General features: G+C 46.3%; 1 protein-coding gene across 1 annotated transcript; it reads left to right on the forward strand.

Moving 5' to 3' along the window:
* The first annotated feature begins 55 nt into the window (after positions 1-55).
* Positions 56-18,185, forward strand: PGD (phosphogluconate dehydrogenase). Its single transcript, XM_002750274.6, has 13 exons — positions 56-115; positions 593-668; positions 1,365-1,544; positions 4,376-4,441; positions 5,118-5,236; positions 8,506-8,575; positions 11,648-11,782; positions 13,240-13,429; positions 15,807-15,937; positions 16,194-16,327; positions 16,906-17,005; positions 17,468-17,590; positions 17,680-18,185. Exons 1-13 carry the CDS (start codon positions 108-110, stop codon positions 17,797-17,799), a joined length of 1,452 nt encoding a protein of 483 aa, XP_002750320.1. The 5' UTR covers positions 56-107; the 3' UTR covers positions 17,800-18,185.
* The last annotated feature ends 1,666 nt before the right edge of the window (positions 18,186-19,851 follow it).

Below are 19,851 nucleotides of genomic sequence, written 5' to 3' on the forward strand. Positions count from 1 at the left end.
AGCCGGGCGTGAGCGGCCGCAGTCTGGGTAGTGAGCTGCCGTGGGTCTCACCCTCACTCGCCCTCCGTGCTTCGCCGCTCTTCAATTCTTCTGCTCAGTCCGCCGCCATGGCCCAGTGAGTGACTCGTCACGGGCAGCCAGGCTCGGCCTCGACCTCGGCCTCCGGGGAACTCTCTGGGGAGCGGGATTTGCCTTGTTCTTTTGGACGCCTTCCGCCTTGAGGGTCTCCTGAGCCCACCTGGTGCCCCGGAACCCCAGCCTTACCCGCGGGCCAGACCCCCTGCACTCTCGGTCGCGCAGGCTCGGGGCGGGGCGGGTCCCTTCGAGGGCTAAGGAGGAGGCGCAGCCAGGCCTCGCCGACCCAGCGGTGACACCTGCGGGAAGTGTGCCAGCCGGAGCCGGGCGCGAGGGCGGAGCTGGGGGCCGCCTGCCTCGCAGTGGCTCTGTAGTTTGGGCGCCCGGCTTCAGCGGCGTCGGCGGGGGCGGAGGAAAGTGCAGACCCCCAGTCACGGCCGAACGGGGGAGGGCCGGGCCGCTGGGTTGCGGCGCGTGGAGCGATGCTGACTCCTTTGTTCTGTTTCCATTCCTCCAGAGCTGACATCGCGCTGATCGGATTGGCCGTCATGGGCCAGAACTTAATTTTGAACATGAATGACCACGGCTTTGTGGTAAGCCGCGCGGGCGCATTGTCTTCTCTCTGGTTCCCGGGCGCCTTAGCCGAGGCCGTCAATGGGTCTGCGAGCGCACGGGTCTCCTGGCCGCGCTTTGCGAACGCGCTCTGTAGTTGCCGGTGGCATTTTTGTATGGAAAGGAAAAGCACCCTGTAGGCGTGGGCGGGGCGGGCCGACTCGGAACTGAGTCCTGCGGAGTGTGCCTGTGGATCAGTGAGGTTCACAGCCCGAATAAACGGATCAGTGTCTTAAGTAGAGACGAAGGGCGGGGAAGGAGAACCCCTGCTGGCTGTGTAGAGCTCTAACTTGATTGCCTGATAAGTTCTGGGGAGAGTGAAAATGTTTCTTCTAAATGCTAAAGTGGCTTAGGTGCCAGGATGATCAGTAACAACAAACAGAGCCTCCTGCGGAACCGACCGGTTCCCGGATTTGATTCTGAGTCCTAACAGGTTACCTGTGGACTCTACCTGACATGCCAGGGGCAGTTGACCTTCGCCTCAGTTCTCTGCCGTTTCATCCTATTGAGGTGACATAACTTTACAGTGAGCCTCCCACAGCCGGGGGAGGGAAAGACAAAGGCGGGTGTGACCTCCCCCAGAACTTGGGCCAAATGGAAGTGTCATTGTTTCTTGGGCCACAGTCTGAAAGTCCTCAGTGTCCTGGATCTCCTACTCAGGCCTTTTGTCCTTCTAGGTCTGTGCTTTTAATAGGACTGTCTCCAAAGTTGATGATTTCTTGGCCAATGAGGCAAAGGGAACCAAAGTGGTGGGTGCTCAGTCCCTGAAGGAGATGGTCTCCAAGCTGAAGAAGCCCCGGCGGATCATCCTCCTGGTGAAGGCTGGGCAAGCGGTTGATGATTTCATCGAAAAATTGGTGAGGCCAGCTCTGCTCTCAGCTGCTGCCATGATAACAGCTGTTTCTCGTTCCTTCCCTTGGTTCTACTTCTTTTAACTCCAGTTTTTGTTTTTTTTTTTTAATTTTTTTTATTTCTGCTAAGTTCTGACATAAATGATTGCTTAACTGTTGCAGTGTTGGTTAACTTGAGTGGCACTTATGAAGTAACCGTGTCCTTTGGTGGTAGTAATTCTGAGGATACTAACAGACATTTCAATAAAAATTCATTAGGGCACAGTGGCTCAGTTCTGTAATCCCAGCACTTTGAGAGGCTGGTGCAGATGGATTGCTTGAGCCCAGGAATTCGAGACCAACCTGGGCAACATGGTGAAACCCTGTGCCTACATAAAATTTAAAAAATTAACTGGGTATGGTGGTGTAAGCTTGTGGTCCCAGCTACTTGTGAGGCTGAAGTAGGAGAATCACTTGAGACCGCAGTGATCCAAGATCTTACCACTGTACTCCAGGTGCCTCGGAGACAGAGCAAGACCCTGTCTCAAAGAAAAAAAAAAAGAATGCCGGGCATGGTGCCTCACATCTGTAATCCCAGCACTTTGGGGTAGGCAGGTGGATCATGAGGTCAGGAGTTTAAGACCAGCCTGGCCAAGATGGTGAAACCCTGTCTCTACTAAAAATAGAAAAATTAGCTGGGTGTATTGGTGGGCACCTGTAATCCCAGCTACTCAGGAGGCCGAGGCAGAGGTTGCGGTGAGCTGAGGTCATGCCACTGCACTCCAGCGTGGGTGACAGAACAAGACTCTGTCTCGAAAAAATAAAAAAAATAAAAATATTTCACTACTAACTAGTGCTTTAGTGCTTTTACAGGGTTCTCTATCTTTGATGTTCAAAATAATCTGACAGTGTTGATTGTATAATATTTATGAGTGTTTATCACTGTTCACTAATAAATCCTGGTGTCCGAATTCAGAAATAGATTTTATTTTTCTCAGTATTCCTATAAAGCAACAATTCTGAAGTAGTTGTATAATTTAATATAAATCACAAGAGATCTCCTTAGGGGCTGGGTGCGGTTCCTTGCGCTTGTAATCTCAGCACTTTGGGAGGCCAAAGCAGGTGAATCACCTGAGGTGAGGAGTTCCAGACCTGCCTGGCCAACATGTTGGAACCCTGTCTGAAAAAGTACAAATATTAGCTGGGCGTGTTGGCGCACACCTTGATCCCAGCTTCTTGGGAGGCTGTGACAGGAGAATTGCTTGAACCTGGGAGGCAGAGGTTACAGTGAGCTGAGATCGTGCCACTACCCACCAGCCTGGCAACAGTGACACTCTGTCTCAAAAAAATAAAAATAAAAACAAGAGCTCCCCTTAGGGAATCTTAGGGAGCTGGATGCTTATTTTTATACCAAACAATTTGTTGGCTTTAGCAAGATGCCTTTTTTGGAAGAAAACAGTAGGAGAACCATTAGAAATAATGTATTTATATACCCCCAAATAACTGTACAGTAACAGCTCTGAAAAAGCCAGACACTACCCATTTAGAAGAAATGTTTTGTTGCACGCAGTGCAGTGATAGCTCAGGGGAGGCTCAGCATCCTTTATTAGAGGACTGGTGTCAACAGTGGGGTTGTTTCCACAGGGAGAAGGATTTGTAACCAGTATGCCACCGTTTTTCAGAGAGATGACCTAGAAAGGAAGAACACTGTGATTTAAAAAAAAAAGGACATGGTAAATTTTTTGTGTGGTGAGCTGCCCGTGATCAATTTCAGAGAAAACTGAAAAATGGTGGATGATTCCTCAGTGTAGGAAAATACTAAGTAATGTTAACTGGAGCCTTATAGGGGAAGATTCAGTAATAAATAATAAAGCTGAGCCTGGTTGGTGTGCTGTAGGTAGATATTCATGTTCAAGGCTCTTTCTCTTCCTGATCTCCAAACTGTGGTCATAAAATCATTCATACACTAAACCATTTGATACTGATTTACTGAATCCCCATTCTCTTCTAGACACAGATGTTATAGTCAGTGTTTGTTTACTTACTTAAAAATAGAAATGGGGTCTTGCTATGCTGCCCAGGCTGCTCTGAAACTTCTGGGCTCAAGCGATCCACCTGCCTCAGCCTCCCAAAGTGTTGGGATGGATTACAGGTGTGAGCCACTGACCCTGGTAAGCCCTAAACTTTTAAAGAGTCCAACTCTAATCACAGAGAGGGTTATTTGAATATTAAATAGGCTGGGTGCGTTGGCCTCCTGCCGATCCAGGAGGATCTTTTGAGCCCAGGAGTTTGAGTCTAGCCTGGGCAGTGAGATTATCGTGGGCCACATGGTGAGTCTCCATCTCTACGAAAAAAAATGTTTTTCTTTTTAAGGCAGAGGTCTGACTCTATTGCCCAGGCTGGAGTGCAGTGGCGCGATCTTGGCTCACTGCAGCCTCTGCCTCCTGAGTGCGATTCTTCTGCCTCAGCCTCCTGAGTAGCTGGGATTACAGGTGCAGGCCACCAAACCCGGCTAATTTTTCTATATTTAGTAGAGACAGGGTTTTACCATGTTGGTTGGACTGGTCTCAAACTCCTGACCTTGTGATCCGCCCACCTCAGCCTCCTAAAGTGCTGAGATTACAGGCGTGAGCCACTGTGCCCGGTCTCTACAAAAAGTTTTTAAAAATTGGCTGGACGTTGTGGTTCAGGGAGTTGAAGGTTGCAGTGAGTCATGTTCACACTACTGTATTCCAAGCTGGGCAACAGAATGAGACTCTTTTTTAGGCTATGTTTATTTGGAATAAATTCTTGTTTGTTTTAATTTGCCAAGGAATGTTTCGTTTTTGGTCCATCTTAATGCTAGTCTCTGGTTACAGGTACCATTGTTGGACACTGGTGATATCATCATTGACGGAGGAAATTCTGAATATAGGGACACCACAGTAAGTGTTCTTCAGTCTAGATTCTTCCAGGTTTTGAGAACATTCTAAAAAAAGCATCAGGATTGCATGTGTGACAGTAGGGTGAACTGCCCTTTGGTACTGATTTTTTTGAGATTCCTACTGATATAATAGCTCCTAGCCTTTTTTTCTGCTAAGACACACTCAGTGGGTGACACTCTCAGTCATGCATATAACTCAAAGAGAATGACTACTCAGCTACAGCAGGCAGAGAGTTTATGTTTAACACCTCCCCTTCTCCTTCCAGCTAATCCATGATATGTCAACGTATAACTGGTTCAGAACCAGTGCTCTAAGGTATCAAATGCTGGGGGTCATCCACTGAATGGCAGTAAATTGTATTAAACCAACTCTTAATTGAATCTTATTGTTTAATGTCTTTTCTTGTAAAATGGCAGTGTGTGTTTGGCTTAATTATTTCACTTTGGGGAAGAGGTAGGTATCTTGAATGTCCATGGTTGTTTTGTTTTTTTAACTCCTACACATGGGAGATTAATTTTTCTGAGTGATCCGTTATTCCTAGATCCTTGGGTCATTTCCTGTCAAATGGAGGCTCTCCCCACCTGTCTTATACTTCCTCTCATTTATAAGGAGAAACATTTTTTGGGGAGCATAATGAAACATGGAAACATAATGAAGTTATTTTTCTGTCCTTCAGAGACGGTGCCGAGACCTCAAGGCCAAGGGAATTTTATTTGTGGGGAGTGGAGTCAGTGGCGGAGAGGAAGGAGCCCGGTATGGTCCATCACTCATGCCAGGAGGGAACAAAGAAGCATGGTGAGTGCCATTAACACTGTGCTCATCTCTGTACAAGGGAGCTGGACTTTGAGAATGAATAAGCCAGGAGCAGTTCTGCCACCCTCATCTCCACTCTGGCGCCCTGAGGGTGACAGCTGGGAGATGCTGGCAATTTCTTTTATCTAGATGTTTTGTTGCTTTGACATAATATATGTGTACAAACCTCTTTTGCCTTTTTTCTTTTGTTATTTCTATCAAGACTGATACCTGAAGTTCTAAATAGGGTTCCCCCGCACAGCCCAGGCTGGAGTGCAGTGGCAAGATCTTGGCTCACTGCAACCTCTGCCTCTTGGGCTCAAGTGATTCTTGTGTCTCAGCCTCCTAGGTAGCTGAGATTATGGGCGCCCGCAACCGTGCCTGGCTAATTTTTGCATTTTAGTAGAGATGAGGTTTTACCATGTTGCCCAGGGTGGTTTTGAACTCCTGACCTTAGGTGATCTGCCCACCTTGGTTTCCTAAAGTGCTGGGATTACAGGTGTGACCCACTGTGCCCAGCCTCTAAATAGGTTTTAAGGAAGCAGCTCAGATGATGTTCTGTGCAATGTCTGGATGTAGGAATAAGGTCTGCCTCTTTTAGTTGATAATATAGCCCAAAGTAACTTTACTTTTTTCTGTTTTGTTTTTGAGACGGAGTCTTGCTCTGTCGCCAGGCTGGAGTGCGGTGGCATAATCTTGGCAACCTGCAACCTCCACCTCCTGGGTTCAAGCGATTCTTCCACCTCAGCCTCCTAAGTAGCTGACACCACAGGCGCGTGCCACCTTGCCCGGCTAATTTTTTGTATTTTTACAAAACGGGGTTTCACCATATTGGCCAGGATGGTCTTGATCTCTTGACCTTGTGATCCGCCTGCCTCCCTCCCAAAATGTTGGAATTAAAGGCATGAGCCACCTTGCCTCACCTCTTTTTTTTTTGGAGACAGTCTCAGTCTGTCACCCAGGGTGGAGTGCAATGACACCATCCCTGCTCACTGCTACCTCTTCCTCCCAGGTTCAAGCATTTCTCCTGCCTCAGCCTCTGGAGTAGCTGGGATTACAGGTGCCCGCCACCATGCCTGGCTAATTTTTGTATTTTTAGCAGAGACAGGGTTTCACCATGTTGGCCGGGCTGGTCTCGAACTCCCAAAGTGCTGGGATTACAGGTGTGAGCCACCATGTCCAGCTGAGACCTTGTTTCTTTAAAAAAAAAAAAGGTTTGAAAATACTTACCTGGGAGCACCTGCACAGTGGGTAGTTAGAAAGGCAGATAGCAGACAGTGCACATAAAAATATTTGACATACGGAGTGCTCCAGCTGTTTTAATCAGTTCTCTTTCCCCATACTGTCTTGGCAGAAGTACAAATGGCACCTTCACCTGAAAGACAGAATAAAAGTTTAGTGAAGCGCTATAGCTTCAGGTGTAGCTGTCTTAATCCCTAATCCTAAATGTTAACTTTGCAACCCTGTAAGATTTTGTGTCTGTACCAAAAACTTTTTGTGAGGAAGGCCTGACTGGCCAGTAGGGAGAACAGTGAGGGAAAGCCTCGTCTCCGTGCTGAACTGTGGTTTCTCTGAATGCTAACATAGCTCTCAAAAACGCTGCCTGGTTCTTCACCCAAATCTCCAGAACCATTCTTTGTCTGGCAACACACATTCAGAGAAACAAAAGAGGGTCTCTTCACTTGTTAAAAGCCATCATAAGGAGAAATAAAGAAAAAAAAATTAAAAGAGGGTCTCTAAAGGAACTTTCGTATTGCTTGCTGTTTCCAATCATACCTTCTGCTGCTGCTGCAATAGAAATTTCTGAGCCAGATGCAGTGGCTCATGCCTATAGTCCCAGCACTTTGGGAAGCTGAGGTGTGAGGACTGCTTGAGGCCAGGAGATCAACACCAGCCTGGGTAACATAGCAAGACCCTGTCTCTACAAAAATTTTTTGTCGGGGCACAGTGGCTCACACTTGTAATCCCAGCACTTAGGAAGGCTGAGGCAGGTGGATCACAAGGTCAGGAGTTCTAGACCAGCCTGACTAACATGGTAAAACCATGTTTCTTTTTTTTTTTGAGATGGAGTTTCGTTCTTGTTACCCAGGCTGGAGTGCAATGGCGCGACCTTGGCTCACCACAACCTCCGCCTCCTGGGTTCAAGCAATTCTCCTACCTCAGCCTCCCGAGTAGCTGGGATTACAGGCGCATGCCACCATGCCTAGCTAATTTTTGTATTTTTAGTAGAGATGGGGTTTCACCTTGTTGACCAGGATGGTCTCGATCTCTTGACCTCGTGATTCACCCACCTCGGCCTCCCAAAGTGCTGGGATTACAGGCATGAGCCACCGCGCCCAGCCCGTTAAAACAATGTTTCTACTAAAAATACAAAAATTAACCGGGTGTGGTGGTGTGTGCCTGTAATCCCAGCTATTCCAGGAGTCTGTGGCAGGAGAATTGCTTGAACCTGGGAAGCAGAAATTGCAATGAGCCAACATCATGCCATTGCACTCCAGCCTGGGCAACAGCGAGACTCTGTCTCAAAAAAAAATTTTTTTTAATTAGCTGGGTGTGTGGCACACACCTGTAGCCCCACCTACCTAGAAGTCTGAGGCAGGAGGATCACCTGAGTCCAGGAGTTTTAGGCTACAGGGAGCCATGATTGCACCACTGCACTCTAGCCTGGGCTATAGAGCGAGATGCTGTCTCTAAGAAGACATTTCTTTGGTGATGCTTCTGCTCAGCCTTTCTGTCTGTAGTCTCAGACCAGCAGTCAGTCTCTGCTTTGAGGGCCCACCAGGATCTGGAGAAGGGGACCAATTTCAGTCAAGGGTCTGAAGTTTACCTTGAGAACTTATAGCACATTCATTATCTTTTTGTGGGCACTTCCACTCCCATTAGAAAGAAAAAGGTAGGCCCAGTGCGATGGTGGCTTATGCCTTTAATCCCAGCACTTTGGGTAGCCATGGTGGGTGGATTACTTGAGCTCAGGAGTTTGAGATCAATCTGGGCAACATGATAAAACCCTTTCTCTACAAAATCAAAAAAAATGAGCTGGGTGTGGTGTCATAGACCTGTAGTCTCAGCTACTTAGGGGGCTGAGACAGGAGAATCACTTGAACCTGGGAGGTTGAGGAGGCTGCAGTGAGCTGAGACAGCACACCACTGCATTCCAGCCTGGGTGACAAAATGAGACCCTGTCTCAAAAAGATGAGGCTTGATGCCTCTGGGTATGTCATTGGGCTCTCAGCCCGTCTCTTCTCATTAGCTGATTCGCACTGTTTCCACAGGCCCCACATCAAGACCATCTTCCAAGGCATCGCTGCAAAAGTAGGAACTGGAGAACCCTGCTGTGACTGGGCAAGTTCTGGGCAACTCTTTAAAGCCAGTTGGCAACATGGACATGTCTAAGTGACGAAGTGTGCAGAGAAAGGCCACTGTGGTCTCCCACTGGTTAGCTTGGTGACATAAACATCTCATTCTTTGATCACTAGCATAGCCAACGCCTAGAATGCATGCCTGCTTTTCATATATTTGTATCTTAACTGACCATTCATAGCCTTGAGGTTGATATTAAAAGCAGCCTTCTATAATTCATCTAAAAGATGGATTCCTTAAAAAGGAACGGGATGAGGTGAAGTAAGATTTTTTTGAGCCATATTATTTGATGGCCAAAGGAAAGCATGTGAGAATCAGAAGTGGGGTTTGCTTGTCTGGATGAAAGGAAGAGGATCGAATGTCCTGTTGCTGTGTCAAACATCCTGGCCTTGAATGTGGAAAATTCCCATTCCTGTAGCATGGGATTCAGGCATTCTATGCTTGAACAAAGCAACCTGCTGACTTGCACCCTCACTGAATGAGAAGGAGGGCTAGGCTAGTTCAGAGCTACTTCCCCAGTTCTATTTTGTGGGTTTTTTTTTTCTATTGCCTGGGCTGCAGTACAGTGATATGATCTCAGCTCACTGCAACATCCGCCTCCCAAGCTGAAGTAATCCTCCTGCCTTAGCCTCCTGAGTAGCTGGGACTGCAGGTGCATGCCACCACACCTAGCTAATTTTTGTATTTTTTGTAGAGACAGAGTTTCACCATGTCACCCAAGCTGGTCTCAAACTCCTGGACTCATATCTTATGCCTGCCTTGGCCTCTCAGAGTACTGGGATTACAGGTGTGAGTCACCATGCCTGACCTCGTGTTGCTGTTAAAGTAAACTTTATCTTATATTGTAGATAAACACTAGGCTCAGGAGACCCGAGTAGTAACTCTGGCTGTCCATTAACTTAACTGTGACATCAGGCAAGCCACATCCCTTTGTGGACTTACTTCCTTACCTGTAAGATGGGTTGGACTAGATGATCTCCAAGCTCCCTTTAGCTCCTGATTCCTTTTAATTTTATATCAGCAATATTAATGCCAATTTTATTACTCAATTTTATTTTATGTGAGATCAATGGGGAGGTTGAAATAAGGACTCAAGGCCTGTGAGGAATCAGGGAAGCCCTCCTTCCTTGGTCAGCCAGTGCATGGTGGCTTTGGCTGCAGCAGCTCACCTGTCCTTACCTTTTCACCAGTTGTCAGCCACTGAGCTCAGTCAGAATCTGCTTAGGGTAGAAAAAGGCTGGTGCTGGGACTGACGCAAAGGGCTGAGTAATCTCATTAGTATGAAGGATTGGAAAAGGGAATTGTGTTCCCTGATAGTAGATTACTATAGTAAAAGAGGCTGGGTGCAGCGGCCCATGCTGTGATCCCAGTATTTTAGGAGGATCCCTTGAGCCCAGGAGTCCAAGGCTGCAGTGAGCCATGATCACACCACTGCACTCCAGCCTAGGTAACAGAGTGAGACCCTGTTTCTTAAAAAAAAAAAAAAAAAAAAAAAAAAAGGCATGTGGCTCACACCTGTAATCCTAGCACTTTGAGAGGCCAAGGCAGGTGGATCGCCTGAGGTCAGGAGTTCGAGACCAGCCTGGCCAACATGGTGAAACCTTGTCTAATAAAAATTAAAAAAATTAGCTGGGCATGGTGGCAGGCCCCGGTAATCCCAGCTACTCGGGAAGCTGAGGCAGGAGAGTCACTTGAACCTGGGAGGCGAGGTTGCAGTGAGCCAAGATCATGCCCTTGCATTCCAGCTTGTGCAACAAGAGCGAAACTCTGTCTCCAGGAAAACAAAACAAAACTCAGGTGATCCACTCACCTCGGCCAGACTCTGTCTCAAAAAAAAAAAAAAAGGCCTGGTGTGGTGGCTCACACCTGTAATCCCAGCACTTTGGGAGGCCGAGATGGGCAGATCACAAGATCAAGAGATCGAGATCATCCTGACCAATATGGTGAAACCCCATCTCTACTAAAAAATACAAAAATTAGCTGGGTTGGTGGCACATACCTGTAGTCCCAGCTACTCAGGAGGCCGAGGCAGGAGACTCACTTGAGCCTAAGAGTCGAAGTTTGCAGTAAGCTGAGATTGCTCCACTGCACTCCAGCTTGGCAACAGAATAAGACTCCGTCTCAAAAAAAAAAGAAAAATAAAAATAAACATGGACAATTCGTCCTAATGGAAGCGTCAGTCATATTATCCAAGTGGTAACTGCGAGAGAGACTACAGGTCATCCAAACACTGGGCCTCCTGGGCAGGTGTGTCCCTGCAATGGAGCTAGGTATAGATGGCTGAGAACCTGATGCCATGAACTCTTTGGCTCTTGTCACTCCTTTTGTTCCAGTTCCTTGACAATTAAATAATTTTTAGATAATCTGGTTTCCCAGTTACTATCTATAGGGACAGCATGTGTTGAGCAGACTAACATTTGTAACCATGAAGATCCATAGTTAAGTTTTTCATTCTATATTCATAAACAGGTATTCTGATTTTATACATCTTGCCAGCTTATAAATAAAGATCTTGTCAATGATGGGACCTTGAAGGGACACCTTTCTAGGTTTACAAAGTTGAGACCTTGGATCTAGGGTCTTTTTACTTAGTAGCTATTAGGAACAACTGCAATACATTCATATTAAAAAAAAAAGGTGATTTAATTAGCCAATATATTTTAACCTCTAGATGCTAGAAAAGTGGCAACTTTGGGAAAAAGAGGACTTTTTTCTTGTGGGTAGGGGCTGGGAAGGCAGGGAGTTGCTTTGAATGATGGGGAAGAGTAGAAAATACAGGCTAAAGGACCATAGGTATTTAGAGTGAATTCAGGGACTTCGAGAAACCTTTAGAAAAATGAGTCTGGAATTAGTGTTAAATAATATTGTACTGGACTGAAGCTTGTGTTGAATTGCTATATGATTCTTGTATCAAAAATACTATATTCGTTTTATACTTGTTCTTTTTTGTGTGGAGAGAGAGCCTTGCCAGGGACGTTCAGTGTCAAAGCTGATGTGGACTTCTCTGGTGGCCCTGCCTCTCTGAGGGCCTCTTGGTGCTTATTGTCCTGACAGGTGGGAGAAGAGGGAGCAGGCCACTTTGTGAAGATGGTGCACAACGGGATAGAGTATGGGGACATGCAGCTGATCTGCGAGGCGTACCACCTGATGAAAGACGTGCTAGGCATGGCGCAGGACGAGATGGCGCAGGTCAGGCCCCAGCACTGCCTCTGTGTCCATGCTGCGGGAGGTGCTCACTTGACCACTGATTTTTTCTTCATTCCTGTCCCCTTGGCCATTCTGGTGGCCTTCCTAGACTTGGCCTAATTTAAGGGAAACTGTGAATAATGGGGCTGTACACTATGCTAGTTAGTCACTAAGCAGAATGTCCCTGCAGAGTCTGGGTGGTTATCATCACCACCATTCGGTGTACCTTACTGGGGGTCAGACCATGAGTCACTTCACATACCTGTCTCATTTACTCCCACAATTATCCCACATGGCAGATGCAGCAGAAGCTTTCTTTTCTGATCAAGTTGGAATTGGCTTGTTGATAGTTAATCCAAAAAGTTAGTCCAAGTAGGGAAGCTGAAGCATTCCCCACCATTTTATCATGAAAACATTCAAGCACGCAGCACAGTTGAGAGTTTTACAGTGAATACCCGATACACACCACCTCCTTTCTCCCGTACACAGGTTCTTGTATTTGCTTTATCAATGTCTGTCCATCCCCCATCAATTTCATCTTATTTTTTGGATATATTCAAAGTAAACTACAGGTATCTGTACTTTTGTTTTCCCTAAATACTTCAGATGAATATATCTTTATCATGAGGTAAACAGATTTAAAACAGGAAAGGTCCTTCATTCAGCCGTCATTTTGTGTAGGGCCAAGCCCTGCTTGTTAAGTATGGTTTGCTGATGCGTAAAACCTTGTCTTACCATCTAGAATTTCTAGTTTCAAATGGGACGTGATTTACAGACACTAGCAAGGCATATGGTATAGAAGCTTTCCAAATTTTTTGTTGTTTTTCTCCTAATTTTTTATTCATGTCACCCTCACTTATTTCGACTATTCTTTGTAGCTCTTATCGTTCTTTCTAAAACATTACCTTAGTTTTCTTTCACAGAAATAGTGCTTTTCCCTTTGTGTTCATTTTTAATTGGTGTATGTAATATTTAATGTGTTCACTCAGCAAACACACATGAATGCTTTACTATATGCCAGGCATGATTTAAATGCTGGGGAGATACATATATATAATAGTGAAGAAAGCAAAGTCCCCGCCCTCCTGGAGCTGAGAAGACAGACAATAATAAATAAACAGTATAAAACTAGTTAGTGATGACCAAGAAAGAAGGGTAAACTGGGATGAGATGGGGTGAATGCAGACTTCTGGGAAGGCAGCGGTGCACAGAGACCTCAGCAAAGTGAGGAGCCCTTGGCTCTGAGGAGAGAACACTTCTGGTGGCCAGAATTTCTGTGTAACCAGGTTCAGACCAAACACAACTAATGCTGGGTTAGCATAAAACTCCCACAGCAGGAGCAGAAGCCCCCAGCCAGATGCGAGCAGAGCCTGCTAGCAACTGTGAACATTGGTCAGCATGGACATTGGACAGGGGGCTTCCTTTCACAGCCCTGGTTCTCTCCTGTGTTCTGCACGTAGGCCTTTGAAGATTGGAACAAGACAGAGCTAGACTCATTCCTGATTGAAATCACAGCCAATATTCTCAAGTTCCAAGATGCCGATGGCAAACATCTGCTGCCAAAGATTAGGGACAGTGCGGGGCAGAAGGGCACGGGGAAGTGGACTGCCATCTCTGCCCTGGAGTACGGCGTACCCGTCACCCTCATTGGTAATGTTCCCCTTTCCGCTTGAGCCCTTTCTTCCACTATTCTGATCTTGATATCTGGAGGATGGATACAGACTGGTCTTTAGAGAATCTCTTCAGTCCTCTTGAGCTTTCAGAATGCCTTTTGCTCTTTCTGTGAAGAACCTGACCTGACAGCGTGAGAGAGGCTGATGCTGCTTTTGATTCTCCTTTGTAGTTCTTACGTCATTCATACAGACTGTGAGGTGAATTCAGAAGCAGCTGTCATTTCTCTTCAGTTTATCTTTGGAATATTTTAGCATTAGTGATTTAATTGTAGTCAGTGGTCTAAGATCTTATTTTGGGGGCAGGTAACTTGAGTGAAGTCTTTCATAGAAAAGTTCATGAATAATAAGGCTGGGCACGGTGGCTCACGCCTGTAATCCCAGCATATAGGGAGACTGAGGCGAGTGGATCACCTGAGATCAGGAGTGCAAGACCAGCCTGGCCAACATGGAGAAACCGCATCTCTACTAAAAATACAAAAATTAGCTGGGTGTGGTGGCAGATGCCTGTAATCCCAGCTACTTGGGAGGCTGAGGCAGGAAAATCACTTGACCCAGAGAGGCGGAGGTTGCAGTGAGCCAAGATCGTGCCACTGTGTTCCAGCCTGGGTGACAGAGTGAGACTCCATCTCAAAAAGAAACAAAAAATAAAAAAACAGTATTTTTCCCATTTGCTCCTCTAGATACAGGTTGCCATTCTCTCCCTAGACTCCTCCCTCCTTTTGACCTCCCCATTCATTGTGCCTCACTCTGTAGTGTGTGGCGTAAGGCAGAGTTAAGGAGGGAAGTTGGTGGTTTTTACACTCCGGTGCTGTATAGAAGGAAGTTGCCTGGTTTTAGCAGATCTGAGCTAACATAGGTGAGCAGGGAGGGGCCAATAGCTAGGAGCAGTTTATTCATCACAGACTCAAGTGTATGTGAAAATATTAGGATCTCAGAATCCTACTCTGGCTCCTGTGGATCCATACACTCCTTCCCCTAGGACAGCTGGGCCCACCCCCTGGCTGGGAGCCCTCATTATTTGTGTACTAATAGGGAAGTCTTCCAGCTGCCCTCTCCCTGTGTAACAGGAAGGGTTTGCCTCATCGCCTCTTGCACTAGTCATCTTACAAAGCTTCCTTCTAGAAATGCTAAGTCATCCTGTGTGTGCATTTGGGCCAGGAGAAAGGCAGCTGCTTTCGTGTTTTTCAAGTAGGGTTAGTAATCTCAAGCTATAGCTGCTCCTCTTTCCTCAGAAATAAAGTCCTCTGCCAGTTCCCTGAGATTTTACTGTATTTTGTCTGTGGGGGGGGAAAATGGCTAAGGAGTCATTTATTAATCCCAGCACTTTGGGAGGCCAAGGTGAGTGGATCACAAGGTTAAGAGTTCAAGACCAGCCTGACCAATATGGTGAAACTCCATCTCTACTAAAAATACAAAAATTAGCCAGGCGTGGTGGTGAGTGCCTGTAACCCCAGCTATGTGGAAGCTGAGGCAGGAGAATCACTTGAACCCAGGAGCCAGAGGTTGCAGTGAGCAGAAATTGCACCACTGCACTCCAGCCTGGCTACAGAGTGACACCCTGCCTCAAAACAAACAACAAAGAGTCCTTTATTCTAAGTATATACATTGTCAGTTGAGCAAGTAGTCTTTTATAAGGGATACTTTTTGAAAATACTAAATGTATTAATATTAAAATACATTGAAATTTTTTTATTCAAATGAAGTAAAATGTGAAACTTTGATGATCATGGATATACTGAAAACCGTAAAATATTAAAAACCTTAACATTTTTTTGAGAGGTGAGTCTGTGTGACTTCTCAATGTAATATCTTCAAAAAAAAAAGTTAAAGTCCTCTAAATTGAATTTGAAATTGTACTTGTGGACCAACACTGAGTAATTCTACATAACAGTGGTTTTTATTTCATTTTACTGTTTTTAGAGAAAAGGTCTTACTCTGTTGCCCAGGCTGGAGAGCAGGGGTGTGATCATGGCTCACTATAGCCTTGAAACCCTGGGCTCAAGTGATCCTCCCACCTCAGCCTCCCCAAGTACTGGGATTACAGGTGTTAGCCACGTTGCCCAGCCATCACAGTGGTTTTTACCTCTTCATTTTCCCTCAGAACTCCCCTTTGAATTTCATGTTAATCTTTGTGGCTGAATTCTCATGTTTATATTGGAAGATTGTCTTGGAGTTTTAGTTATCAAATTAACTTAGACCTTCTTATAAAAGTTCTTTCTGATCCATGTTAACTTTTGTGGCCTAAGGTTGAAACTTTCACCTCTTTGTATAAACAGACTTTCCTGCTCCATCTTTCTTCTGGTTGCTGTGTGAACTCTGGTGATCTATTTCCTCTTCCCGCTACTCCCATGTAGGAGAAGCTGTCTTTGCTCGGTGCTTATCATCTCTGAAGGATGAGAGAATTCAAGCTAGCAAAAAGCTGAAGGGTCCACAAAAGTTCCAGTTTGATGGTGATAAGAAATCATTTCTGGAGGACATTCGGAAGGTGGGACACATCCCTGACAGCGGTCTTTGTTGGTCCCATGGCAGGCAGTGGGGGTGGGGGTTGTTGTGGGAGAACACGTGAGACCACAAATGGCAGGTAGAATGAAGTTCAGCCTTCACTTGGATCTTGACTTACAGCCTTTGCCTAGAATCTTGTCCCTTCTGGGATCTCCACTGCTGATGAGAGTAAGACTGGTAGACATGAGGCGGTCCCTCTCCTAATCGCAATCCTTATAAGTGTCTGTGTCACTCTTCAGGCCCTCTACGCTTCCAAGATCATATCTTATGCTCAAGGCTTTATGCTGCTAAGGCAGGCAGCCACCGAATTTGGCTGGACCCTCAATTATGGTGGCATCGCCCTGATGTGGAGAGGGGGCTGCATCATCAGAAGGTAAGTGAGAGGCAGCCTGGGAAGGACTCACAGGCTTGAGCAGTTTCCAGGGATGGGCAGTTACCCCATAACTGGACACTGGCAACAAGATGGGTTTAGATTATCTGGCTCCCTTCTTCCCTGTACCTCTGTTGCTCTAACTAGATTGTCCACTCTACACCTTTGAAAATGCCTCTTGGGACTTTTGCTCTTTCTTTTCATTGAAAATGTCAAATCATAGAAAACGTAGCATTCCTACATGTGACGTTACATCTTTCTCATGTTAGCTGAAGATTCATTTGATGAATAATATTTTTCTGAAATAGATGATTCAGATGATTCTAATGTTAGTTCTCTTTAGAAATGACTCCAAGAATAGTTTTTAAGTTTTATTTTCGCACTGAATATCTGTCAGTTTTGCTTCAGCCTCAAAAAGCATGTTTATTTAAAATTAGAGTGCTGGCAGTGCGCTGCACTTAACAGCTGGCTTGAAGAGATGAGAAACAGAACTTTGTACTTCGCCAGAGTATACATCAGCTTCCAACTTACTTTCCTGTTAGAGTTAAGATCATTGCTTTCTTCCCCCTCGATTATTTCAGTGTATTCCTAGGAAAGATAAAGGATGCATTTGATCGAAACCCAGAACTCCAGAACCTCCTACTGGACGACTTCTTTAAGTCAGCTGTTGAAAACTGCCAGGTACGTAGCCTAGACCTCACGCCATCGGTACTCTACCTCCTGGGGGCCATCACTCTTTTTTCTCTCTCTTTTTTATCTGAGTTGGAGTCTCCCTCTGTTGCTCAGGCTGGAGTGCAGTGGTGTGATCTTGGCTCACTGCAACCTCCGCCTCCCAGGTTCAAGTAGTTCTCCTGCCTCAACCTCCTGAGTAGCTGGGACTACAGGCATGTGCCACCACGCCCAGCTAATTTGTTTTTGTATTTTTAGTAGACATGGGGTTTTACCATGTTGGCCAGGCTGGTCTCGAACTCCTGACCTTGTGATCTGCCCACCTCGGCCTCCTAAAGTGCTAGGATTACAGGCTTGAGCCACCATGCCTGGCCTAACGATCAGTTTTTCATTTACCCACATTGATGTGAATGAAAATCTGTCAGTGTTGCCAGGGGTAAATCACTAATCTCTGACCTTGCATTTTGTGCTCAGGACTCCTGGAGGCGGGCAGTCAGCACTGGGGTCCAGGCTGGCATTCCCATGCCCTGTTTTACCACTGCCCTCTCCTTCTATGACGGGTACAGACATGAGATGCTGCCAGCCAACCTCATCCAGGTAAGCTTGCAGGGCAGGGGTTAACCTGGCTGGCCCAGAGGGGCATGCGCCACAGACTCTCCTGACCAACCTACTCTCTCGTTTCCTAGGCTCAGCGGGATTACTTCGGGGCCCACACCTATGAACTCTTGGCCAAACCAGGGCAGTTTATCCACACCAATTGGACAGGCCACGGTGGCAGTGTGTCATCCTCGTCATACAATGCCTAATCACGCTGCTTCTGTCACCCTCCACAATTCCACAGACCAGGACATTCCATGTGCCTCATGATGCACCCACATGGCCCTTTGCCCTATTTTCTGTTCAGATCTTTTTTAAAAAAGTGTTGTAAGTGACTCCTGAGGAAAGCACAGAGTTTATCTGTAAAGTAGCTTTGTGAGAGCTGCTTTGCCCTCTGCCCTTGCCTCTTGGGACTGACCAGGAGCTGCTCATGTGCATAGATGTGGGAACCTCCTCCTCACAGCAGTGTCCCCTGTGCTGGGGCAGTTCCCATCACACAGATGGGAAGAGTGTCTGTACTCTAGCAACTGGAACCTCTGTATCATGTGGCTCAGTTCCCTTTTCCTTTACTCAATAAAACCAACATCAGACTGAAGCTATTTCTCTAGATTCTTAAGTAGTCTTACCTTGGCCACACGGAGCCATTATCCCCATTGGCAGAAAGATTTTTCTTTTAAAAAAAAAAAAAAAAGCAGGGGGTGGCTGGGCATGTGGCTCACGCCTATAATCCCAGCACTTTGGGAGGCCGAGGCGGATGGATCATGAGGTCAAGAGATCGAGATCATTCTGGTCAGCATGGTGAAACCCCATCTCTACTAAAAAAAAAAAATACAAAAATTAACTGGGCATGGTGGTGGGGTGCCTATAGTCCCAACTACTTGGGAGGCTGAGGCAGGAGAATTGCTTGAACCCAGGAGGTGGAGGTTGCAGTGAGCCAAGATCTCGCCATTGCACTGCAGCCTGGGTAACGAGGGAAACTCCGTCTCAAAAAAAAAAAAGTAGAATAACACAGGAAACACATTTAGGATCATGCTTAACTCAGAGAAGGCAGGCAGGGAGAGCGCACCAGGGGTTTTAGTCCACTGGACATCTTTATTTCTCCAGGCAGTGCGTATGTGGATATTCACTCTAACAGGCTTTTTCTTTCTTTCTTCTTTTTTTGCTCCTGGCAAGCTGTGTGTGACATTCTTTATGCCTTTTTGTATGTCAAATACTTCATAATAAACTTTCTACGGAACTATACTTTAATGATAGGCTTAGCTTGGTCTGATTTATTTCCTTTCTCACATCTGTCACTAAGTTAGGCCCAGGGATTCAGTGTGGGATTTTGAACGATCTAAGCCTGCTCCTTAAACCAGGCTTTTCACTTGATCTTATTTACTCAGAAAAATTTAAAACCTGCCAGCATACTGATAGGATTATGTGGCGTGGGGCCACGTTACAGGTTCCCTGCATCGGTCTGACTTCATGATCTCCCTGGAGTGCTAAGAAAGTCCTAAGAGTTGCCTAAGACGAGCAAATGGTGCCTGTGCCTCCACAGCTGCTGTCTACAGTATGACCTCTGACCTCTCGGAGCTAATGTGAAAGAGACAATTTCATTCAATCACCAGCTTTTTATTTTTACATTTTGTTTAGAGATGTGATCTCGCTATGATGCCCAGGCTGATGTCGAGTACCCTGGGCTCAAGCGATCCTCCCATCTTGGCCTCCCAAGGCGTTGGGATTATAGGCCCTCCCTGGACATTTAAGAGAAGCCCAAGTAGCTCCATGTGATGGACTCTTCTTTTTTTTTTTTTGAGACGGAGTCTCATTCTGTCACCCAGGCTGGAGTGCAGTGGTGCGATCTCAGCTCATCACAACCTCTGCCTCCCAGGTTGAGGTGATTCTCCTGCCTCAGCCTCCCAAGTAGCTGGGGCAACAGGCACCCACCACCATGCCTGGCTAAAGATGGGGTCTCACCATGTTGGCCAAGCTGGTCTCAAAGTCCTGACCTCATGATTCACCTGCCTCAGCCTCCCAAAGTGCTGGGATTACAGGCGTGAGCCACTGCCCAGCCGAGATTGATGTTTAAGGATTGTGAAAGGCACTGCTCAAGGGGGATCTTTTGACCTGGCTCTGAGGTTGATGGAGGACGCTGCTAGAATGGAGAGATAACAGCAGGAGGTCAGAGGCTAAGTGTCAACAGGCCTTGCCCAGGATGTTTGAAACAGTAATGATCAGAAGGGAAACCACTCAGCCCCTTTCTGTTACCTTCCAAAAAA

This window comes from Callithrix jacchus, chromosome 7, assembly GCF_049354715.1.
Source record: "Callithrix jacchus isolate 240 chromosome 7, calJac240_pri, whole genome shotgun sequence".
NCBI classification, from domain to species: Eukaryota; Metazoa; Chordata; class Mammalia; order Primates; family Cebidae; genus Callithrix; species Callithrix jacchus.